The following is a 25,207-nucleotide window of genomic DNA, read 5'->3' on the forward strand; positions in this document are numbered from 1 at the left end:
GGAAACACTGGCAATACCTGGCTAACCTGCTGCGAATGGTGGCACCATCAGAAAGGTTTTCAAAATTCTTATGAGCTGATCTTTTTTAGGGTAAATACTTCATGTGTGATTTATGTGACATTTTCATTATGACAGCTTGGCATTTATCACAAAAGACAGATAACACATATGATGTGTTAGTTTGTCACCTCTAAAAAAAGAACCATCCCAGACATGTGGAGGAACAATGTTTGGGCTTGGGGTGATGATTATGATTGAGCTGGGGCTTGAAACTTAGAGAAAAATCCATATTTAGATCCATACAGTGACCCAATCCTAGTCTTCCTCGTCTACACCATGCCACCTGCCACACCCAGGCAGAACTGGGAGAGTTTGGGAACTAGGAAAGGATCAGACTGATCTCAAAGCTCAGACTCATACCTGATATCCTTGTGTTCTGAAGACAAAGTAAATGCAAGTCTTTAACAGAGTTCCCTGTCCTTCTCTTTACTCATGCAGAAAGTTAAAACCAGCACATATGAAGGATGTAAGAGCTGGACAAAGCTGAAACAGAGAGGCTGGAATATTTCAACACAGTTTCTTACTGAAGAAGGTGGTTGAGAGGAAGACAAGAAAGAAGAAGGGAAGAGATGGTAGAATCATATAAATTAAAAGAGAACAGAGTTCAGCTGTAGCTAAGAGAATTCCCAAATGAGCAGCATAACTCAGTTATTGTAAGCTTAGCCCAGACACAGCAGGATGAGTTTCAGCCTTCTTGTGAGCTGCTGTTGCTGCTGCAGCTACACGTGGCTTTAAATGCCAAGGTCTTGGGATGGCCAGTTTTGTCTCACGTGTGTGCCAAGATGTAGAGCTATATTTGGGTCCTCAGAAGTGGCCATGTTAAACACTATTATTATCTGACATGAGCAATCCATTATGGGTTGGGCAGAGAATGGAGACAGTTTATTCTCAGTTTAGTCCTTTTCAGTGACCTGAAAAGCCACGGTATTGCCCAGTAGCTCTCAAGTTGTGTCCTTGGCAAGTTTTGGAAAGTCCTCAGGGTTTGTGCTTCCTCAGTCACTGTATTCTGGCCCAACTTTGGGGAATTCGTTTGAGAAGCCATCCCTAAGCTGCAAAAGCCCTCACATACATGGAGCCTCCTCCTGTCACTTGCTGTAGCCTCTGGTGGTGACCAAAAAGCTGGGAGCAGCTTTTGTTCTAGACTGGAACTAAATATGCTGGCTTCAACAGACCTCCCCTCCAGGAACCTGAATAGCCATCCTGAATCTCCTGCACTGTAGAGCAGAGCTACTCCTGTAATCCTTGCAACCCTTGAATGCAACTTCATCCTTGCTCTTGCCATTGCTATGGCTTCCCGATGCAGGATGACGGACCTGCCGCCTAGCAATGGGGGGGTTAATGCTGCTTTTCCAATCCCAGCTCAGACGATGGAGTGGACAACTTGTTGAATCCCAGTGCAAACCAGGCAGCTCTATAGTGTCGCTGTAGGACACAAAAGAAAGATTAAAGACTCCAAGTATTTCAGAAGGCAAAGAGTACAGAAGGCTTTATTGTCTAATTCTTACCCCCTTTTATAAGGTGTTCCAATACAGACTTAACACGATCGGTGAATAGGAACGACACCTCTCTAATCCCATTGGTGAAACTAGAGAAACAGCAAAACACCACCTGGAGAAAGATTGTTTTGGGAAAGGATAGTTGTTTTGCCAAGACTGTTTTGAGAAGGGGCTTTCTCAAGAACTTTTCCCTTGGGAAAGAGTTAGCACTGCTAGCAGGCTAAAATCTCTTCAGACTGAGAAATGTCAGGCCCACACTATAGAAAACAACTTTTACAAAATGCAGGGATTTTCTGTTCAGTCTCACCTTGACTGCTTTGACAATGGAGCAGAAGCATGTGGCAGCAGCTTTTGTTGACCTCTTAGGGTTATGGCTTCTCATGTGGAAATGGGGGGTTTGGGCTTTTTCACTGGGATAACCTGTTCCAGATGTCTTGTTGGGTCTCAGTAGTTAGAAGAGGCTGAACAGTAGAGGAAGGTGAGGAAGTCCAGCAAATACTTCTCTTCCTTCTGCCTTCTCTCTTTCCCCTCCCTTTTGTCCTTTCTTCTCCTTTTCTTCATCTTCAGAAGTCTCCCACCAATGGGCATTCACCTCTGGATAATTGTATAGCTCTTCAGGTATTTTCTGGAATGTACCTTCACTTCCCACTGCATCTGGTGAGATGTGGCAACACGCAGTTACAGCAGAAGTAAGGGAAAGACTGTAATCCAGAGAGCCAACAGCTGTGTCCTCTGTGTGTGAACAGTGAGCACTGTCACTGATGTTACAGCCTGAAGAATAAAGCCATGGTGCTTGATTCAGTGCCACAAGAGGCCAAGATAATTTATTTGCCTCCAGTTCCTAAAAACATTTAAGAATCACCAGTTCCTTTGCTTTCTGCATGGTGATATTGCACTCCCATGTAAGTTTTCCCACTGCTGTTTGCACTTCAACTGGCAGTGGGTGCAGAATTTCAGTCCAATTTTCATATGGCTCTTCCTGCCTATCACTGTTAACACAAAGCTCTTCTCAGAACAGCTGAAGTCAGATCCCTTGATGGGGAAAATCCCCCTTGATCTACTGCTTCCAGAAAAGCTTTGCTCTCTTACACCAACCCAGAATCTGGCCTGTGCCATGTCACAACAACTGGAGCACTTCCTGAGACTATGGGACCAGTGTAGTGTAAACCTCTGTAATTGTAGGGCTGGAAGAAATCATTAGAAGGAAAGCACCACAGAAACATGTCATTATTCTAATGGCCATTATTTTTTTTCTCATGAGACAACTAAAATCTGCAAAAGTAGCTACCTTCTGGAGCGTGCTATTGCCATAAGTGCAGTAACACACCATGTAGCTGGATAGGTACATGGGGGAGAGGCAGCAGCGACAGCAAGTGTGCATGAAGCTTTTAGCAAGCACCAGCACAGAACCTCTTCAGCCCAAGAGCTGTAGTGATCCCGGCGATTTCCCCAAGTGCAACTAGACTTCCTACGAGCACTCGAATGGATGGCTTTGTCAGTGTCTCCTCCCAGCTACCTCATTGCAGCAGGAGGCACTGGGGAGGGAGTGACATTTCCATTCCAGCAATGAAATCTTCTTGGCATTGCTCCAGTCCCCTAGGAATTCCTATCAGAAATGCAAATGACTTAGGGGGAGTGGCGATTAGAGTTTGTAATGGAATTATATGAGGTTGTTGTGCCTCAGTTTCTCCTTCGCCCTCCTGGGGGTAATGCAGTTTCCCTGCACTCCTCGGTTTAGCCAGGTTTGCAGAGTGTTGCAGGAGCTGCTGGGCAAGCGCTGCACGCTGATGGCTGTGGCAGAGCTAAGAGCTGCATCGTGTTGCAACGATATTGCTCCTTATGGCGCCTTTCAACCCAGATTCTCACCGTAACTCCTACGGAAAGGCAGCGCCAGATTTTAAAAAAAAAACTGTTTGTAAGTGACTTTTTCCACGCCGTTCTACTAATCCTGTGGCAGCAAAGATCTCCCTCCTAAGCTCTCTCCCTACTTTTCCGCTAGCGGAAAAATGGTCAAGGCCGAGCCCATCCTGCTTGAAGGGCACGGGTGGATCTCCTCACCTTGCCGATGCTCCTTCACAGCTCAGCCGCCGGGATGGGGTGACCGGCATCCCCGGAGCCAGGGGCCGAACGGTGAGGAGAGCGTGGCCGAAGCGAGGAGCTGGAGAGGGCCGGCCGAGGGAGACGGGGCTGGGGATGCTGTGTGCATGAGGCGGGGCTCTGCACATCCCGGCGCAGCCTCGGCTTGGGGGGGTGAGTCCCGGTGGTGGCCCCAAGTCCTCCTCCCCTGGGGGGCTGGATGGTGCGCCGGGGCTCCAGAGGGGCCACATGAAGGTAGGAGGATAACCGGTGCCCCGGCAGCTCCCGCGGATGTGGGTCACCCGCTCCCGGCGCTCTGGAAACCAGGCCGCCCGGCGGAGCAGCCCTCGAGGGGCGCCGCCTCCACACACCTCCTTGACCGCTCCCTCCCCGTCCTGCCCCGCTCCGTCCCGTCCCGCCCTCCCGGGGCTCGGAGCCCCGGTCCCGTCCCGGGGCGGAGGAGCGGGGGCGGCGGGCGCGGTGATTCGCCGCCTCGGGGGCGGTGGGCGCCCGGCTCATGCATATTCATGACGTGATGTCAGAGGGGGAGCACAGCGCTCGGTGACCGCCCGAGAGCGCCATTTCCTGAAGGAGGCGGCGGCGGCTGGGCAGGGGCGGACGGACGGACGGACGGACGGACGGGCAGACCCGCAGAGTGGCGCCGCGGCGGCCGAGCCGGCAGGGGGAGATCGCCCGGCGGCGGCGACCGGACCGGACCCGACCCGAGCCGACCCCACCGAGCCGCGCCGTCGCCCCGCAGCAGGTTCTCCCGAGGCTCGCCCCGGCCGGAGCCAGAAGTTTGAGCGTCCCCGAAGCCTCCCGGGCGAGCCCGGTATCGGGCGGCGACGCGGAGCTGCCCCAGCCGCTGTCGCCGCCGCCGCCTGCACGGGCGGTGGGAGCCCCCCGCGGCGCCGGGAGCAGGGGGGAGGATGGTGGTGCGGGAGCGATGGAGCTGAAGCGGAGCATGGCGATCCCGCGGCTCCTCGTGCTGGGACTCTGGGCTGCGGCACTCCGGGACGTCGCTGCCGTGGCAGGTGAGCGGGGCTGACGGCCCGGTGGCTGCGGGGCGCTGCCCCCCGAGACCGGGGCTGCGGCGGGAGGGGCTGCAGGGCACGGCTCCCGCGCCGGACCGGGTCTCCCCGCGGGCAGCTCCCGCCTCGCCACCTCTACGAGTGTCGGCAGCCCGCTGAGGGTCGCCGGGCAGGAGCCGCCGGGCGCGGCGCCGGGGCGCCCGGTCCGCCCGGTGCGGCGGCCGCGGGGCCTCGGGCAGCCACAGGTGGGCGTCGGGGCCGGCGCATTTTGCCCCTCCCGGCCGGGCACGGGCTGCTCCGCCGCGTTTGTGGGACCAGCGACGTGGCGCTCGGGAGCCGGCGGCGCCGGCGGGGAGCCCGGGCTGTGCGAGCCTCGCCCGCCTGCGAGCAGAGTAGCGAGTAATCCTCCCCGGTGTTTGCGGAGGTATTGCGCTGGTATGTGCCTAGCGCGGGCCGTCGCCGAGGAAAGCCGGGCAATAACGCATTCCTGAGTGGCTTTTGTTGGTTTTTTTTTCCCCTCATGAACTCATTTTCCGAAGTTTCCCAGTCGGCAGGGAAAGGCAGCGGGCTGGAGCGTCTCGGCGCCCCGGCCAACCTCCTCCCGACTTCAAGCGGGAGTTTGGGCTCCGCGCTGTCTGTGGAGCGATGTGCGTGCCGTGGCACGGAGCTGGGGAGGCTGTGACACGGGCTGGATCGCTAGATCAGTGTCCTAGGGAGTCTGAGGAGCAAAAAGCCTTTACCTTGGCGTGCATGAGCAGACGTCTTCCTCTCTCTCCACTTCCAACATCATAAAAAATGCATTCTGTTCTTAGGCATTAAAATACTCGGAGGTAGCAAGTTTAAAAAACAAACAGATGTGTCATGTATTTTGACAACTAGTGTGTTCCCTTGCTGTCGATTCAGACAACTGCCTGTTAAGAAATTATATACAGTTCTATTTCCTATCTATACATTTCACAATCTGCAGCTCTCACAGGCAGGCTTGGCGGAACCTATTTGGATGAAATTACTTCTTGCACAGTCAAGAATGTTGTCAGATGAGAAATAGTGAGTGGGAGAGTAAAATGAGGAATAGGTGGAAATTAAAATCCCTATTTGCCTCCTATGTGATTCTTCCTGATACCTGCAGGAAGAGATGCTGCAGCCAAAACTGCATTTTTGACCTGTGAAGTTATTAAAAATACCTGTTCTGTAATTCTTCATTTCAGTTGAAATTGATGGAGGGATTATACTTGGACAATATGTACAGCTCTGACCGAATACTTGTACTGCTTGTTAATTTCCTACATCACTTATTTCTCTGCTAACTGAAAACTATGAAGGATCTCTAACAATATTTCCTGGTTTAATTAGTGGCTAACTCTTTCAGCAGGGCAGTCTGAAGGATGCTGAGTAGTCTGATTTTCCTTTAAGGCACCTGTAATGAAAAATGTCTGTCAGCTTTTGTGCGCGTGTAGCAGCCTGGCCGTATCAGTTTTCTGTAACGCAGAGAGAGCTGCTATGAAGCTTTCATGTTGCATTGCAGGACTGTGAGTTGTGAAAGGGAGGATGCTTTCTGGCATGCACTGGGACATGTCGTTTGTGTTACGTTTGAGTTAAGTAATGCAAGGTTAGATCATCCTCACCCAAGGTGATCGAATCCTTAGCCCAGCAAATGAGCTGTAGCAACTAAACTCAAATGATCAGCTCGCCTGTTTTCCAGTGCTCTCCATGAATTTGGTAAATGACTAACAGCAGATAGAAAGACAGAGTGTCGGGAAACCAGCTAGGGAATCTCATTAAGGAAAGGAATAAAGACCTTCTGCCTGTGTTCTGGGTTTTCCACTGGTACTCATCTGGGTACAGGCTACTGGTGGCAGAGCGCTGGCTGGTCCCACAGTGCTGGTTTTCCCTTCTCCCAGCTGTTACAACCACGCTGTGAGTTCCTCTGCTGCTCCTCTGCCCTGTGAGGTGGTGCCCTCATGGCTGTGGGAGGGTAGCATTTTAGCAAAAGGGGAAGTGGCACATCTGAAATCTGTGTTGGATCACCAGTAAGGCTGTAACAGAGTTTGAGAGCAACAGGGCTGCTCACTAAGCAGTGCTTTCTGACTGGCTCTGTGGGCTGTTAAGGCACGCTGTGAGAAGCTCACCAACCAGTGAACTGGGTGAAGTTGTAATGTACTGTGATACTTGGCCAGGCAAGAGTGATGGAGTCATTTTTTTCTGAAGGAGTGGAGTCCACTGCCAGGGCATAATGCTGTACTAAGCTAGACCTGTTCTGGTCTGTCAGTCCTGTGCCACTGCATAGGAAATAGCCACTCTCCCTAACAAAACTAACTTTACATTTATTTTCTACCTTCCTTGCTTTCCCACGGTCTCCTTTGATCTTCTGGTTCCTCCTTTATATGCCTGTCTTTCTTAAATGCGCTTAGATAGTTGGCTTCCATGTCTTCTCATGGTAACAAATTCCATACATTCGCTTCTGCTTGAGGGAAACACTCCCCATCCTCCCACACATGTAACAGTGCTCGGGGCCAAATTCTGATCGCCTCTGTGTCAATATAAACCCGAGCAGTTTCACCAGCTCTGGCTCAGCTGCTTTGGGGTCGCAGTGGTGTAGCTCTGGGTACGGTGTGGTCCTTTGGCTGGACTGAAGGGTCCTCCAGGCGGCTCATTCAGCACACACCCACATCACGCGACAGAAATATCTGTTCTCTACACAGTTCTGCTCCTCAGTGAGGTATGCTGTGGAATAGGCTTTGCTTTCATGGATTTTGCAAATTGTAGAGAAGCTTTCTGTAATGCAGAAGAATAGTGTACGCTGAATAACAAGACATAATTGATTCTTTCTCATATCCAAGCTCTTTACAAATGGAGCACACAATGGAGCAAGCATGATGATTTCTTAGCAGCACAAGAACACCGTAGCTTAAATCCAGGCCTGGGGAAAAGAGGGAGGTGTGGTAGAGTGTTGAACGGATGCAGTTAGCACTGCTGGATCGCTGACACGGCGAAGCTCCCGGCGTTTCTGTGCGTCTCTGCTTGGGCACTGCTCTGCAGAACATCACCCTGCTGTTACAGGAGTTGAAAAAAACCCCCGTGTACACACTGAACCACCACTTTCCTCTAGCAATTGTGCTTTCAGTGCTTGCATTTGCCTATTGCTTAGCAGACATAGTAGAGCAGTGCTGAGACTAACACACTCCTCTGCAGCGTGTGCTGGTAGGGTATGTAATTCCAGACCACCAACCTAGAGTAATTTGCTGTACTCCAACCCCCCTTCTTCTGGGGGTGGGGCGGAGTAGTATTTTTTTTTTAGGTATGAAATTTACAGGACCTCCAATCAAATTAAAGGTGTCCCAGGGCCAACCCGTGAAACTAAATTGCAGCCTCGAGGGAATGGAAGATCCCGAGATGTTGTGGATCAAGGACGGAGCAGTGGTGCAAAGCGTAGACCAGGTGTACATTCCAGTAGATGAAGAACACTGGATCGGCTTCCTCAGGTACAACAGATGCAGAGAAGGAAGAATATCATGGAAACTATTGCAATGTTTTCTGCTGTCAGCTATATCTCTGCAACCACAGTGCCCTCGGTGGGGCAGAGTCCTTAGGTCTGCAGTTCACTGTGTGGCAAGGGCATAACTGAGAGCAGAACTGAAGCCACTGAGTGCTGAGATTTTATCCACTGGAACCATATTGGTTTTCTGACTACTGTGGGGACAGGTGCTTTGCTAACGCTTGTGATGCTTGAGACGTGACTTCAAGGTGAAAGGATGGTCTTGCTTTGTTTGTTCATCTTGTTCTGCCATGCAGCAGTTTAAATAGGTTTTCTCTCTCGTACTCATCCTGTTCTCTTACTCTCTCTCTTGAGCTGTCAGTCTGCCTAAGGGGTGAGGACTGTTGATTGAAATGAGACTCCCAGGACTTCATCCCCTTCCTTTCTTTGGGGAGGAGTGTTTGTCCTCTGAACCTGGTTCATTTTGCAATGAATACTAATTTATTCCTAATACATTTATACTACGTGATATCAGTCCTTCTCCATTCAGAGGCATAAAACCTTGTGCAAAGCAGATCTCTGTCCCTTTATTTCAGCAGAAGAGGTATGTCAGCTAGTTCTGGAAGTACTGAGATAAATGAGACCCAACGTTCTGCTTTGTCTTTTTTTATGCATTATAAGAGCTTGTACAGGCAAACATACCAACACCACAAGAGCTCAAAACTGTTGACTTACTGAGAATCACTCTTTCCTGAGCTCTGGCTTCATCTCCTGTTACGTTTCTTGAACTGACATTGCACAGAGTCTCCAATTCCACCAGCTAAAAGTCTTTGTGTTAAAGCTTGTCCGTAAGAAACGTTTTGGTAGGAGAAAACAGCTGTGCACAGTAAAACTATTGCATAACATTATGTTGTGGAAACAGTTTGTATTGAAACAATGCTGTTTACTACTTCCCCCCAGTTCCACTAGTTAACTCTATCCTTCACAATCTCATTCTGATCTCCTTTCTTGCCTCTTGTTTTACTCCACTGAGAACTCTCTGCAGCACCGGAGATAAGTTAAGGTGCTAAATCTGGATGTGTCTGAATCTTTCTCTCCTTTTTCCTTTCTTCTCCTAAAGAGATCATTCTACCACCCACGTGTGACTCTCTGCTGTGATCACTGTGTTTCAGAACATGGGCAGGACAGCCGATGCCATTTGAAGGTCCAGCTCTGACAATCGGGCTGTAGTGGGTCCATTTTGTGCATTTCGGCAAACACTCTCCCCTTTCTCTCTTCCTTCCTGAGACGTCCTTCCCCTTCTCCGAGGAGGACTGCTAGCGTTAGAAAGGTGGGCATCAGCTCTGCGGAGGATCCCTGCATGGCAGCGGACGCATGGCCGCACGTCCCGCGGGGAGCAGTCAGCGCCGCTGCGCTGAGGGGCTCTCGGGGTCACGCTGTGGCCTTCGGTAGCTGAGACCTCCTCGCTTTGGGACCAGATCCTGCCCTTGCTCACCGTGCAACAGCGTAACCCCCTGCGACCACAAACTGGGAGGCCCAAGGAGTTTTGCGGAGCGAGCCACTCTTGGGGCCAGCATAGCGCCGAGCGCAGCTGAGGCGAGGGGACCCTTTCCTGACCCATCTGTCCCTGTACGAGGCTGTTGCCAGTCCTGTCACCTGAGGCAAAGCAGTCGAGCTCGCTGGAGGTTTGCAGCGCCGAGTTTCCTGCTAGCTAAGGTGTTGTAGGCCGAGCTGTCGCACTTGAAGGCTAGCTAGGGTCATGATTCAGGATGGAGGTGACCCCTTCCTAGCCTCAGAGGACGCAGATGACTGGTTTTCTGCGAGGATGTTTTGGAGGAAGACTGTCTGCTCTGCAAGGACTGACTCTCTCCGCCCACTTTAGAGAGGAGCCTCCCATCTCTGCTGTTTTGCCATGTGCTTTGTGCTGGCTGGCTGTTGATCTCCTCCCCAGAGCTGGCTGTGTCTCAGTGGGTGTTTTCCATGCATCTGGTTTGCCAAACACTGGAGGGTCCTTTGGGGCAAAAACATGCTTTATCCACATAAAATATCGATATGGCTTTTGACTTTTTTCAGCTTGAAATCCGTCGAGCGGACAGATTCTGGGAAGTACTGGTGCCAGGTTGAGAACGGGGGGAAGAAGGAAGAATCACAACAAGTGTGGCTCATAGTGGAAGGTAAGGAGGAGTAGTAGTGCTGGTTTCCTTTCAGGGCTGACCCACCAATATACTCTAGGTCGAAGTGGTGAGAGCAGATTGCTCCAGTGACAGGCTTCTTGGCTCTGAACCATTGCTGCTGACTGCAGGGAAACCGCTCCAGAGCAGGAGTAAGAACTAGGAGAACTGCTTCAAAGGGCAGAGCTGTCAGTTCATTGCCTTCTGGTTTTATTTTGGCATGTTAGGAAACAAGATCTTTTCATGCAAGCACATTTCTTTCCAGCTTTTAAATCCATTGTTGCGGTCGTCTCTAAATAATTCATAGAATGGTGAATAGTTCAGGTTGAGAGGAATCCATGGGGCTCATCTGGTTCAACTCACTTCTCTAAGCAGGGTCACAGTCTGTTTCTGTGTGTCAGCCAAACAGGTCTTTGTGGGCAGGGTACAGTTTTAACCCAGTTGTGAGTTTTGTGAGGAGCGCTGTACGTCAGCACTTCATAGCTGTGACTGCTCCATGTGGCACTTTTCTGCCCGGGGTTGTCTGATAAGAATGGCTTCTGCACGGCTGCCCAAAAGTCACCCGAGGCAGTGTGGATCTTACTGCTTCTAGTTTCATTTTGCTTGAGCCACGATTCTGTTAGATCCTCGGAAGCTAGTAGTCATTGGATGGCTTAATATTTGGTGAAGAAGTTGACAGGAACAGTGCATTTACAGCAAGAAGTAGTTTTTTTGATGTGTTTGGTAACATTTTGGGCCAGAGCTGAATTGACAGTCCTAAACAGGGGGGAGCAAAGGAGGGTGTTGTGGGAGGTGATGTGATCTGGGTGTTTTACAGCAAAGGTCCTGTTCACTCAGAACATGGGAACATTCATAGCAGCTCTCACAAGAAGGGTAACACATTCTGCCTTCTGTAAATCCCAGGCTTTTGTCCACCTAAATTTTCAGGCATAGTTTCAACTGGAAAACATTGTTTACAGCTTAGAACACTCTCTCATGCAGAGTTTCTGTTTCTGTCCAATTATTGTGGCCTGCTCCAGGGGTGGCTGCATTTGCATGGTGGATGTATTAGGAGAGATTGGGTAGCTCAGTGTACTAAGCTGTCTGAGAAAAACATGCCACCCTTCTGGACTGTGCAGGCAAAAAGTATCAAAGCCACAAAAAACCAGCTGCAGTTAGGTAAGGTGGAGTGTGTTGAGAATGAAGGCCAAAGCTTACAGCAGAAGAGAAAAAAATGGAACCACTTGCCTTTATGAGAAAAACAAGTATGGCAGAAGGTAGTTAAACTTGAACTGGGCATGTAGTCATGTATAAAGGGAGTTGGTAGATAAAATTAAAAATTAACAAGCAGTGATAAGGGGTGGAGTCTGAAAAATGTGTCAGCTTTTAGCATAAGGAAACACCTGGGAATGCAAAAGCCTGTCAGAGCCACCTTCGCTGTTATCTCTGCGTATTTCTCCCCTGGATGTGCCAGCTTTGTGTAGCAGTGGTTGCTCTATGGATATCAACTGTCCTCTGACTGAGAGAGGATCTTTACTCTGGTGATTTGCAGCCTTCAGTAGGTGCTGACGCTTCAGTGTGGCACACAAACAAATGTGGACTATTGGTAATCTAACTTAAGGTGAGCTTGACCGGATTTCTATGCTGTATAATATCTGCTTAGGGAGTCTGTATCTGCCAGATTTTCTACCAATGGTATTTGAACTGTCTTTACAATAAAAATGTTTTATCTTATGAAACACTTTTTAGAATTTACAGAACCAAAACTGTTTTGAACCTGTTTCCTGGTTTAGAAACTAGTCTCTGGCCTTACTGAGAACATGATACTGTTTGATTCCTGGAGAGGTGATCTCAGAGGCACACTGTGGAGTGTTAAGAAAACAGATTGTGTTTCTTACAGAACTTTCCATCTGAAATTACACCTCTGACTATGTGGCTGTTCCTGGGGCTGCTAGCCCCCATTGTGGCCACAGTCAGAGACCAAGCCACACCCATGTGGACACATTCCCCTGAATCAACACTGTCTCAAAACTGAGCTGTACATAAAAATCAACTTTAAAGGTTGGATACTGGCTTGGAAGGGGGAATAGGTGGCATCATTTCCTTGTTTTGCTGCTGATTTTCTGACTGCTGGCTGCTCAGTGCCTCCATGGGGCATCTGTGGAAAGGATGTGCTGACACTCCCCTCTTGTACCAGGAACGGGCAGGCTAAATGTGTCATGGGCAGCGAGCTGTCCAGGTAACATACGGACGGGGGCAGTGCCAGTTCCTCAGCTGGATGAGTCAGCTGCACTCCCTCAATTATGAAAGTTGTTAATTGTGGTCTTGTCTGCTCTGTTTAGCTGCTCCCAAAGTGAGAAAACCTGCTGAGCTGGGCAGGATCTTCCTGAAAGTTTACCTTGGGTGTCATGACAAATGGACAAGAGGCAGGGAACCTGCCCACAGGTAGAGAAAAGGTGATTATTTTCCCTTCTAGCCTTCCTTGGAGAAGGAGAGCAAAGCAGGCAGAGGTGTTGCAGCTGGTGTCTCAAAAGCTTACTAATTTTTATTGTTTATGTATGAATGCAATAAAAAAAAAAAAAAGAAGTAAAATATGTCAGCAAAAACAAGCAGTGTGCCGTGATGATGGATATACCTGTCCTGAACGTTAGCCTTTGCACAGATGGGCACTGACATTCCTCAAGAGACTTGGGTTTAGACCTGTTTTAGTCTGTTCATTTACTTACTACTCTAAGGGAAGGAGTCAAGGTAGGCACAAAGGAACTGCTGCCTGAACTGAGTCTTTCACAGTGACTGGACAGTCAGTGAAATACTGAGGAAAGCACTTTTGGCTGTAGCTTGGGGGAAACGTCAAATGTTAAGCTTCTAAATCCCTATTTAGACACCTGTGTTAATTGCCTGCTGGAGATGCTTGGGCCTGTCACCTTTGGCCTGGAACAGACTGTGTAATTTCAGCATTGAATGCACAGTGTTGTCAATTCCTCTGTTTCTGTGAGGCAACACGTCAGCAGCTTCCAGAACACGCTTTTTCCAGTTGAGAATACCTGGTTTTGATTGGGGTAAGTGCTGTTGGTAGCAGCAGTGTTTGACACATGAAGATTTCTGTATAGAAGGGAACTGAACATTTCTCTGGGCCTTCAGCTCTACCACCGATCATCAGAAGTACATACTGACTGTCCTGCATGGTCAGCACTACTGCTGATGGCTGGCAAAATTTGTGCTGCTGGTTTGGAGCACTGAAACCACGGGAGTTTTGGCACTGCCCATAAGAGGAACCACATCTCTTGATGTGTTGAATTACACTCAGCCAGTGCCACTTAGAGGTGACCTAAGGTAGGTAGCGTTGCAGCTGCGTTTTGCTCCCCGTGGGCCTAATCTGAGACGTGTTGTACCAACCAGGAGTCTTTCCATGGTGGGGAGCAGATCGTTACCGAGAGAGCCGTGTCCGTGGATAGCCTTCAGCTCCGAAACAAATTACCCCTGACTCCAAGGCAGCCTGGTTGTCGTGGTGTCAGAGTGTGCTGGAAGGCATCTCCATTCAATTAAGCTCCAGAGAGAGCATTGTAAATGCTCCCAGTCTCTCACCGCGGGGATTCTTTCCTCATTCATGGGTTTGTTAAAGCCGGTAGTTCAACACTTTCTCAAGCTTCAGTTTTTAATGCATGGCAAGAATATCTGCAGCTGGATTAGCTGTCTTTTAAAGTGGTGTCTGCCACCACTAAAGTTATTGACTGTTGCCTCTTTAAGCTCCAATCTCTCCAGCTGGAAAATTGAGAAAGCACTACCACTAAAAGCTGTTTCATAGGGGGGTCTTGAACTGAAAGTGGTTTTTCAAAGGCGTTGTGGGAAGCAAGCACTCTTTTCTCTCTGACTTCTAATGGCAGTATTTAGGCATTCGTGCCCTGAGGCGATCCAGCCTATCGACCCTTGGTTTTTGTGAAGGGCTTAGAGGGCGTCGGATTCAGCCTAGCAGCAGGACAGATGGACGTCCAGTGTTGGTATTAGTGGAAGTGAACAAGAGGCAGTTGCTCCAGTTATTGTCACTTGTCTGTTGCTTTTCCAGGTGTGCCCTACTTTACTGTGGAACCTGAGGATGTGTCCGTGTCCCCTAATGCCCCATTTCATATGGCCTGTGCTGCTGTTGGTCCCCCTGAACCAGTGACAATTGTCTGGTGGATGGGAGACTCTAGAGTGGGGCTTCCAGACGTCTCCCCCTCCATCTTAAATGTGTCAGGTAAGGCTGCTGCCGCTGCAGGGGATCACTTTGAGCACCAGAAGAGGAGAAGAGCTCTCTTCTGATCGTGCCCTGTACATAGTGTGGGAGTGGTGTTTAACTCTGCATTAAGGGTTGAGTGGTCATGATCACTTTAAGATATTATCTCGAGGGGTGATGGTTGCTCAGTGTTTTCTGCTGGCTTGAGGCACACAGGCTCTTACAGAGTTTGGGTGTGACTGGCACTCTTGTTGAAGATGCTGCTGAACAGATGATGCGCTGGGTGCCTCTTGTTCCACCTTGTGGAGGGTGTTCATGGCTATATGAAGTGACTCTGTTGGTGCTGTTTCTCTTGGAACTCTCCAAGCATTCACATGTACCTCTTTAAAGTAACTTTATTCTAGTTAGTTGTCCAACAGCCTTGCGTTATGTTTTCTCTTTGCTGCTGTTTTATTATTCTCTGTGGCCCTGACACAAAGTTGAACTAGTTGAACTGAAAAAGTTGAACTTTCATTTAGAAATAAAAGGTTTTACAACTAAGAGTCATCTCTAGGGCCTTTTAATCAGTGTTGATACAGTTACACCCAGGATGAGTTATTACATGTCTTTGGCCATCCTTTGAGCTATCCAATCCTGTTCATGATTCCCTTAGAACCTTATTTATTCGCAAATCAAAACATGGCTTGTGATTTGAAATGGTTTTAATCATCCGTTCCCTCTCTTAGCCACCGATGCTGTTCTAAGTTGGAAATGAAAACTGCTCCCTAATGATATAATCTGCCTGTTGAAATGGAAACTGAAAAGATGAATAGACAAAAGGGGAAAGACAATAAAAATATAAGTTGCCGTTCTTCCACTAAACTCATCCCATGGTGCCTCACAAAAATATCTGTTGTTGGGTATTGGAGGCCTGAGACAGGACATCTAGTTCTAGTGATTCTCCAAATAAATTGCTATTTTACAAATTAAGTGTCATCAGCACCTTTTTTGCTTCTGGTGTTCTTTGGGATGTCCCTTGGTCACACCCTCCTTCAGTGCACGTTCACCCTCTTTAGGGTGTCCCTTGGGCATATCTTGCCTTTCCAACTGAGAACATGTAGCAGAACACAAACCTGCACGGTTGGATTACCAAAGCATGTCAAAAAAGAAAACAACCATTGCTAGCTGAGGAAAGGATCACGCTCTGAAGAAAATAGTAGCAAACTACTTGGCTAGAAAGCAAGCGTTTAGAAGGTTCAGCAATGTTGTATTTGGAAAACAGTGCTGGCATGGTGCTAGGGAACATGCAGTTCCTGGTTTGTGGTGTATTTTGTAATTTCCTCAGGGCAGGGCTGTGTTAGTTTCTGTCTTGGGACAGACCTACCACACCAGGTGCTGCTCTGCTGTGCTACCTGGCCTTCAGGCTGCTGGCAGCATCTTCCTCTGGTTCACAGGGATGAGAGTAGCACTCTTTCCTCTCTTCCATTACACCTTCTTTGCAGGGCTGTTAGTCCCAGGCTTGGGAGGTGAGTCCAAGGTCAGAGACACTGTGAGAGCTACTCTGTGCAACCCTGAAATGTTTTTCCTTCCTAGATAGTATGCCCACAGTGAGCCAAACTTTAACTTTTCTCAGATAGAGCCTTTTAAGGCAACTGAGGGCCAAGTCACGTTACAACAGTTGCTGGGCACAGTTCTCCAGGCAGCCTTGCAAATCTATCTCAATTCTGATTCATTTGCCGTATCTGTATGTGTCCTGAAACAGCCAGACGTCAGTAGGATGCCATGGGATGGATGGATGCTCACAGAAGACATTCTTACTTGTATCACCCCTGGGAAGTGTTTCAGTGCTGACACAGTAGCATTTAACTTCCTTTGTGTGTCTTCAAAAGTCTGAGGGACAGGTGGGCATTGACTAGAAATAGGCAGCATCTAATTAAAAGTTTGTCTGGGCTTATAGCCCAGTTAGAAGATGAATGTTGCTCAGGTGTAGGCTGAGGCCCAAAGCATTGGTCTTTGTGTGAGCTCACACTTCAGCACAATCCTTGCTCCAAAGATGCTCACCAGAATATGAGAAGCGGACATCTACTACCTGAGCACTATGAACTGCTGTCCTGACAGATTCTTCCTTCTTTTTCAGTGCTTTCTGACACTTCTATGAAAGCTTTTCTACATTGCTACACTCCCTTCATTAAAAATGTGTTTAGCACATTAGTTACATTGAAATCTGCATGCCTTTGATTGGCACCCAGCTCACCCCTCCAATTCCCTGTACAACTTGAGCTGGATGTCACAAATAATTGAAATTCTGCTGGGGGTTGAAGTTGGATTATATAGCTGTTTGTGTTTCCTTTCCTTTTCTTGGCTGATCTCCAGGTATTAATCAAAGCACAGTTTTCTCCTGCGAAGCTCACAACGTGAAGGGATTGTCTTCATCTCGGACTGCCACTGTTCAAATTAAAGGTGAGACACTGGCTGCGAGAGACTGGGCAAGGGCCTTGGGTTTGCTCTTTGGGGAGGGAAAGTTGGCCTCCGTAATGCAAGGAGTTGCCTCAAAGCTGCCAGCACTGGTTGGAGCTCTCAGCAGCTGAAACAATGCTTTGTGTTCTAACAGCAGTTCCCACTTCCTGTGCAGGGCCGTATCCTAGGCTGTTGAAGATAATCCACATCTGATTCAGGAGTGGAAATGTGATGTCAAATGATAGCTTTTCCTTGAAAAGAAGAGAGCTGGAGTGATTGAGTTGTTTGTGAGAGGTGAAGCTGATGTAAATTTATAGCAGGGAAATCTTTCCCTCTTGGAAATAGGTGGGTCTTGTTAGAGCTAAAGAGGCCATTACTTCTGCTTGCTTTTATTAGCATCACATTAGATGCTGAAAAAAGTCAAGGAAGGTGATCACCCCTGGCCAGTAGGGTCTGCTCATCCACACCGGGTTTATGAATTTTATTTTCAAAATTCTTTGCTCTTTAAAAGCTCATTGAAAACAAATAATTCCTAGCCTGTGCCTGTTGCCATTTGAAAGTCTCCAGGCTGATGTGACATTTCCTCTGTTCCTCCAGGTAACTGAAACAGGGATAATCAGAGCAATCAGCTCTTCCCCTCTTCTTCATGTCAAAATGCTTCTCATTCGAATTTTTAGCATGCTTTAATGCACTTTTAATTACATGATCATCAGTTCCCGGAGAGGCATGGCACAAAAATCATTTGTTCTGAGTGGTAGCTTGTTGATCAGCACTAATACAAGCAATCCTTTATGTCTGGATCAGTATCATAACTCACAGTTGTAGTAGCTAGTGTTCATTAAAGGACAGATTGAAATCCAGCTGTTATCTACTGCTCTTGGAGTGTGTTTTTATTCAGGATGTTGTGGTTACCGCTATGCCAAGAATATGCAGTACGTTGGACTAGTAAGATTTATAACTTAATTTAAAACCGCTTGGAGTTGTTGCCTTAAAGACTTGTCTACACAAGGGAGGTAGTTATTGTAGGGTATATCTTCTATGGATATTCTATCCTGGGATAGAATTTAGTTCACAAAGCTATTACACTTTAAAAAATCTTGTCAAGCCATAATTTGAAAAAAACGTTTAGCATAAACAAGCTTTTAAAGTTTTTAATGTCAATATAGATTATTATTGTTTTAACCATTAGTAAGATGAAGGGGTAAAGACCTCAGAATTCTCTCATTTCCCAGCAATTATGTTAAGCTGAAAAGTGTTCCTCAGGGGTCATCAGCTAGTGAATCCACACAGCCTATTTAGGAGCGGCATATTGCCATTGCACACTTGTGTCACACACACATGTTCGAGAGCCGAGAAGGAGCAAGCTTAAGTCACTCAACTAACATTGCTCCAGTATGTGGCATGTCCTAGAGACAAAAATTCAGGTTTTGAATAGCAATTCCAGTGCTGTAGTCATAAAAGTTATGTCTGCAATACCTCAAAGATACGTCTCAAACAGTAGTTACAAATTTGCCTAAGTGACGAGGCTTTTCTAAACAGAAAAGCTTTGAAGATGTAGTGTGGCCCCGTTAAAATTAAAGCAAAGCTCCTACACAGCGGAAATAGGGCAGTCCTAAATAATATTTATTTAGTTCTCGATCTATGAATGTGCAGAATTCAGTGAAGTTACTCCTGGGAGTAGTTGTCTGCACATGCACGTTCATGGCCTTCGTCTCTTACACAAACCCATCTGCTAATGAGCACTCTTAAATCTTTCTACAATTTATTAAACGATTAGTTTCTTCTGTGTTTCCAGAGGCAAATATTTTTGCTGGGACGCTGGCAAACTGTTAACATTTCTTCCTATTTGCTGCTGTTGTTATTCATTGTCTATTCTCTGTAGTGCCCACAATGTGCTGGGTGTACTCCAAGCAGAAAATTACTGTTATTGTAGCCCACGGTCCCCTGCCATTACAAAGCCCCATTGTTAGCCACTCTCTAAGCACAGAGGAAGTTAACTCTCGTTATGTTAACTCAAGGTCCTGTTTTCTGACAGGCTTTTCTGTCCTTTATGTGTGCAGCTAACGCTTTCAGGGTCGTATCCCGTGTTTCAGAGCACGGCAGGAAGCAGCCGCCCGCGGTTTTTTCCCAAGAGATGAGGGGACGGTGCATGCGGCCCTTGCCTTCGGAGCCAGGGAAAGGTGTCCGCAAGCCAAGCCCTCCTCCGCCACCGGCTCCTTTACACGCGGGCTGCCTTAGCACTCGGTTATTGATCCGCACCCCTTCGGGCCTGCCATCCCCTGCTGAAATGTGCACCTTGCTAAACCCAAAAGTTACAAATGCGTCCGAAAAAGCTTGAGTTAGGGGCGATCTTTCGGCAATACCCAGCAAGCAGTAAAAGCAGGGGGTTTTTCCCCCTTAAAGAACTTACGGACCTGAACACAGAACATCAGAAGAGAATGAAACAAAGATGCAGGAAAGTCTTAAGTTAACTACCGACGACCTCATTGCCCAGCTTCCATCCCAGACCCTTGGTCTGCTGCCCATCCCCCACCCACACGCCCTGTTCTTATCCAAGTGGCAGGCCCTGCCCTGGGTCCTGGTCACTGGTTAACCAGACAGCAAAAGCTTTCTAGGGTTAATCTGTGTCACCATCTAGTCCTCTCCTCCAGGCCCTCTGCAGAGACCTGAGTGTTTGGGCTCTGCATTTCCCTTGCAAGATGCCCCTGTGGATATGCTGAAGGCAGCAGTATTGTGGTTGTCCTTGGTACACTGAAACACAGAGGTGCTCTGGCAGGGTAGACGATGCAGCTGGAGAAATCCTGGCTTGCAATTACTTTCTCTTGCTGCTTTCTGATGGATACAATTTGGGACATGTGGAAAATTCAATCTGCAGTCAGAGCCTTGTCCTGAAGATGAGTTTCTGAAGGAAGACTCCTGAGGGTACAATTTGTTGAGATGCGGCAGGAAAACTATTACAAGCATCAGTATATAATTTTTTGAAATGAGAAGAAGGTCAGGGGAGAAGTTAGTATTCATGAAGCTGCTAATTTTGTCAGGAGTGAAGTGCCTGAATGAAAACTCAGGGGTGGAAAAGAGACGGTGACTGGAAGGATAGGAATTAACTATGTGGAATTACAGTGAGAGGAAAGGAGAAGTCAAAGGGAAGCATCAAGGATCCTGAAAGGAAGCCAAGCAGTTTGGCGCTGTGCTGTGGTGGTAGGAAGCACGAGCCTCTGACTAACTGTCCAGTGTCAGAATCCTGATTTTGTTCCTGGCCCTGCCCTCAGTTTGTGGAGTGGTATCAGCCATGTGTGGCAGGCACTCCCTTTGTCTTGAATTTCCCCTCTGTAAAAAAAGAGTTTATTAATCCCAAGCCTGAGGAGGCAGTTTTCAGTCCAGGCTCTGTCCCAGAGTGTTTCAGTGGGAGTTTGCAATGGACACCTGGAGGCAGCACAAAGAGGTCTACTGCAAATCCAGCTCCAGGGTATTCAGGTCACCACAGCAAACCACCCTCCACCCGGTGCTGGCAGAGCTGGTGTCAAAGGCTGGACTGAGAACCCGAGGTGGGATTTTAAAGCCCTGATTTAGTTCACAATATGGGTCCACAGGCAACTCTGTGCAGGGCTGAGTCATGCCCTGCATTGGAGGGGGCAGGGAAGAGAGCTGAGTAGCAAAGGTGTAAACATCACACACTGACATTGCTATCAAAGAGATCAGCCACTGCCTGTGTGCATCAATGGACAATGTGATACTGGCTGACAATAGCTTGTCCAATGTTAAAATAAAAGTTTCATTCGCAACAAGTCAGGGATACTCTCTAAAAATGTGATATTTTACCACATTTCTGTTAGTGATTTCTTTGCATAATTTTTAGCCTCAAGCCTCTTCCACGTCCGTGTGAATACCTGCTCAGTTCTGTGCACACTGAAAGGTCTCTTTGTTTCCTTTCTAGCCATGCCTCTCCCGCCTCTCAACGTAACTGTAAGCCAAGTCACCAGCAGCAATGCCAGCGTGGTCTGGGTGCCGGGATTTGATGGCCGCGCACCTCTCCATTCTTGCACTCTTCAGGTATGGCCTCTCTGGGTTGTGCCCTGCCCTGCATGAACGGTAGGACTCTCCTAAGCCACATTTCCTGGGCCATCCTTTGCTCTCCCAACTTATTAGCAATGTTTCAATTCTTAATTCACAGCCTTAAAACATGAAAACTTAACAGGAGGCAACTCGTAGGTGCCAAAGAGCAGGTCATGAACTTCATGCTCAAAAGTTCAGTGTGAAAGACTGGTCAGGATCTCCTCACCAGCAGGTTACCAGTTGCTTCGTGGCAGCTGCTCCATGTAGGTTGTTACACTGCAGCACATGTGAGGCACACAGCACTCTGTGGGAAGTGCCCTGGAAGAGCTGCAGCTGCAGGGAGCCCTTCCTGCACGGAGCAGTGGCCTGTGACAGCTTGTTCCAGTGCAGGTGCCTGTGAGTGCCACACCAGATCAGGCCTGTGCTCTGTGATGTGCTGGAGGAACTGCAGGAATTTGGACATACCAATGAGTCCAAGGGATGAGGAGCTTGCAAAGTATAGGATGCAGTATAGGAAAGGTAGGAATGATGGAGGCAGATTGGGGTTTTTGATACAAGATCAGATCTATTAGTATGTTTTAGAGCAATTTTAAGCCCTGTCTCTAAATCTTGATTAGTTTTCCATTGTCAAAGACCAGTTCTTCCCAGAAAATCAAGCTTGATACTATTCTGTAGCTCTGATAGGTGCAGAGTACTCCACATCTCTGAAAAACTGGTCTGCTTCTTGAAGTTCCTGAGAACAATGGTATGTGTCCAGCCTCAGGCAGAGTTAGTTTCTATCATTGCATCCTTAGCTGTAGAATCAGGTCAAAGAAAAGGTGAGAAAATAAATTTATTTTCTCAGTGAGAAAATAAATGGTGATACCCAAAGCAGGCTGTGCAAACACAGCTAGGCACATTCCCCATGGATTTATTTGCCAAGCCCCTATGCTTTCCCTACCTGATTACAGCAGCATTGTGAGCTGGAGTGGAATTTCTATGCCGTGTTGCCAACTATGCAGAGGAGGATTATAAACTTAAGGTATGCTGGAAGCAGTCTAGCTAAATTACTTGCAGTCCTCTTTTTATGTGGGGGGAAACCAGAGGTTTCATGTCTGATATCTATTATATTTCAGAAGTAAAAGAACTCATCATCTACTTTAGCTCACTGGCAGAAAGAGCTCCTGAATACGGCTGGCCCTGGTCTGTGGGGCCAGCCTCTTGTTGCTGCTTCTGTTCTTGTTTGAAGTTGGAAACTGTTTTCTTCCTCTGTTTTACAATGCCGGTTATCTCGAGCTGGAACAGCCTATTCTCTCTGGCTTGCACGCTGCAATGATAATCATTCTGGGGTTTAAGTTCTCCCTCTCACTTTTGGCAGGGGCAGGGGTGGGGGATGGGACATGTGGAAAAGAGGCTGAATCAGAGCAGCCCAGTTTCTGTCAGCTCAGCAGTCTCTCACCCCTTTTTTAAGCCTTTTCTGTTCTATTTGGGGAGGACGGAGTTCCTGCATTTGAGTCTGGGAGCGGGATAACTTGGCAATGACCCTGCGCTGTCAGAAAACCATGCTTCCTCCGACTCCCACATTGAGAGATTCTGTGTGAGGCATTGACCTACATTTCCATGTGCAAATGCACATGTTCCTGGCTCCTCATGGTTGCACTTCTGCTGGGAGTCTCCCAGAAAGAGAAGGGGGATTGGAAGTTTGCTGTGTTTTTCTGGCACTCGAGCATTGCAGGGGGTGCCCCAGGGGCACCGTGTTCAGACAAGCAGATTGCTTCTGGGGACAGGGCAGGGAATGGCAGCGTTTTCTGACTGCTAACACAAGCCAAGTTCCAGGGTGTGAAAGGGGCAGATGCAGGAGCATCAGCTCTTGGGAGTGTTGAGCAGAAATACATCCTCCAGCAGACAGGGTCTTACAGAAAAGTTGTCTTGTTTTTTCCGCGCTGTGGATGACACTGATAATGACAACAATATGCTTTTCTATTCAGGGAACTTGAGCTTCTTCCTTTCTACCAGCCAAATAAATCAGTGTGCCAAAAGTGTGTGTGAGAGTGAGCAGAAGGGCAGTGAGAAAGGAAGAAAGGCTGCCATATAAAATACATAAAGTCGATATGACTGTTTCACTTCTGTCAGTACATCTTGCTTTTACTCTCTGCTTTGCTATTTTGTATGCACTTGAGGAGAAAGTCTGAGCCTGGGAACTATGCAGTGATTTATGCTATTGTTAGAGCAAAAGTAGGAACACTGACTCTGTCTGTGCATTAAAAGCACATGGTGATACCAGATTTAAATTAACATTCATGCTGCTTTGAAACTCAGATTTGGAAGCGAGAGAAAGAAGGGATGCAGGAGTGGTAGGAAGTTTCTTTTCAGTTTAATTTGAAACAGGTTAGTTGAACTAAGCCACCTATGTCTACTATGTCTCTCATCCACTACAAAATTGAAGATACACAAACTTCTGGGAAAAAGAGTTTGGCAAAAGGTGACAGTAGGCAACAGGCAAGTTGCTCTACTGGTTTTCATTCCCCAGATTTAAACAAGCCTCAGAAGGCGGCTGCTACATCTCAAAGTGACAAGCACATTTAGTTTTCTTTAAAGGAATAATGATCAACTGTAGAAACTGTAACATAGGGAAGGAAATGTTTTAAAATATGGAACCAAATTTTCATCTGGTGGAAAATTTTCATACTGCCCAAGTGACGTTGCTTCATGATTCTTAGTTTGACTACTCCCTTTTCAGTATTTTAAGCACCACTGGTGCTATATTTATTCTTACACATTCCTAAACTGACAAATACATGAATTCTTATCCATGTGGACATGTTAGTCATATTGTGTAAGGTAACACTCATCTCTGTTTCACTCTTGGCACAGGTAGCTGAGTCACCAGATGGCCAGGAGGTGTCCACTGAAGTCACCCCAGTGCCACCCTTTTCCTATGCCATGCAAGGCCTGAAGCATTCCACCAACTACAGCGTCCGTGTGCAGTGCAGCAATGAGATGGGCAGCTCCCCTTTCACCGACAGGGTTTATTTCCAGACCCTGGAGCTTGGTAAGAAACAGCAGACAAGAACAGAACAGCAGTTCTGCACCTGAAAAAGAGATGATTATGAATGTCATGAATTTCTTCCTGATTCTGTAATACGGGAAACATTGTGCTCTTACACTGCTCATCCACTCGGAGGGTCTCCCAGGACAAAACAATAATACGCAGTCAAATGTGGTTAACGTCAACGATGCATAATGCAGGAGTTGACCCAGCCATGGGGCTTCTGCGTGCTGCTCCCGTTAGCTCTGTGAGATTCTTGGGAGCTTGAGAGAAATGAGAGGTGCTGGCCTGTCTTCTCCGCCTGAAACCACAGAGTGCTGATGGCTTGCAGTTGTTCTCTCCTCTCACACCCTCTCTTTTCTGGATGATCTCAGGAAAGAGAGTGAAACTGCCATTTTCAGTGTGGGTAGTGCCTTGTTCTCCTGCACAAGTGATTGTGTTCTGTTCTCTGCTTTCAGCTCCAAACAGCACCCCTCAAAATATCCATGTCATTCAAAGAGATCCTGGTCTAATTTTGGAGTGGGAAGGTGTGGCTCCAGATGTGCTGAAAGAAAATGTCCTGGGATACAGACTGGAATGGATTCAGGATAATGTAACTCAGGTAACAGATTGAGAAGGTACTGAGCCATTGAACACAGAATTGCAGAAGGTTTATACTAAGTCTTCTAATTAAGGTCCCTCATCCACACCAGAGGATTAGATTGCTGACATTGCATTTGTGTAAATGGATCTATTCTGACTTTAGGGAATGCCTCAGTATTTGACTTCAAGACATAGGAGCATTTCCTCCTTCCTGGCATATTCAGAATTCCTTCACTTGAATGTTCATCTGCAGGCAGACCAGTTCTCTGCCATTCCTTGTGCAAGAAGGACAACACAGAGAGAATCCACTTTGTCTCTCTCTGCCTCTTTCCAGGCATTGCAGGATGTGGGTTTTCTGTCTCCTGTGACTGGGCCTTGGCTTTCCAAATCCTAGCAGCAAAGGTGTATTTAACGAGTGAATGAGTTGTGCTGTAAATCACAGAAAGAAGGTTGTGGATTCTTTAGCTTCATTTATAATGCTTAGGGAGTTGAAAGGACCCTGGCAGGGTAGAAGGCCTTTCATTTGTTCTTTGGCATGGACCTTTCCCAGGTATCCATCTGCCTTTGAAGTTCACAGCATTTCTTATGGTTTCTAGCTTCCTAATAG

General features: G+C 47.7%; 1 protein-coding gene across 2 annotated transcripts in view; it reads left to right on the forward strand.

Annotated features, from left to right (window-relative positions):
• The first annotated feature begins 4,509 nt into the window (after window positions 1-4,509).
• TYRO3 (TYRO3 protein tyrosine kinase) overlaps window positions 4,510-25,207 on the forward strand; it is a 40,996-nt gene continuing 20,298 nt past the window's right edge. Inside the window, exons 1-8 of one of the 2 annotated variants that reach the window (XM_040067565.2) lie at window positions 4,510-4,666; window positions 7,962-8,145; window positions 10,212-10,312; window positions 14,352-14,522; window positions 16,854-16,940; window positions 20,872-20,987; window positions 23,844-24,021; window positions 24,477-24,619. In XM_040067565.2, the coding sequence (XP_039923499.1) occupies window positions 4,579-4,666; window positions 7,962-8,145; window positions 10,212-10,312; window positions 14,352-14,522; window positions 16,854-16,940; window positions 20,872-20,987; window positions 23,844-24,021; window positions 24,477-24,619 (1,068 nt within the window). In that variant the 5' untranslated portion in view covers window positions 4,510-4,578. Of the gene's footprint in view, window positions 4,667-7,961; window positions 8,146-9,310; window positions 9,469-10,211; window positions 10,313-14,351; window positions 14,523-16,853; window positions 16,941-20,871; window positions 20,988-23,843; window positions 24,022-24,476; window positions 24,620-25,207 lie in introns of those variants that run through there. The other variant, XM_040067566.1, reaches the window with a different exon arrangement.

Source organism: Hirundo rustica, chromosome 6 (genome assembly GCF_015227805.2).
Source record: "Hirundo rustica isolate bHirRus1 chromosome 6, bHirRus1.pri.v3, whole genome shotgun sequence".
NCBI classification, from domain to species: Eukaryota; Metazoa; Chordata; class Aves; order Passeriformes; family Hirundinidae; genus Hirundo; species Hirundo rustica.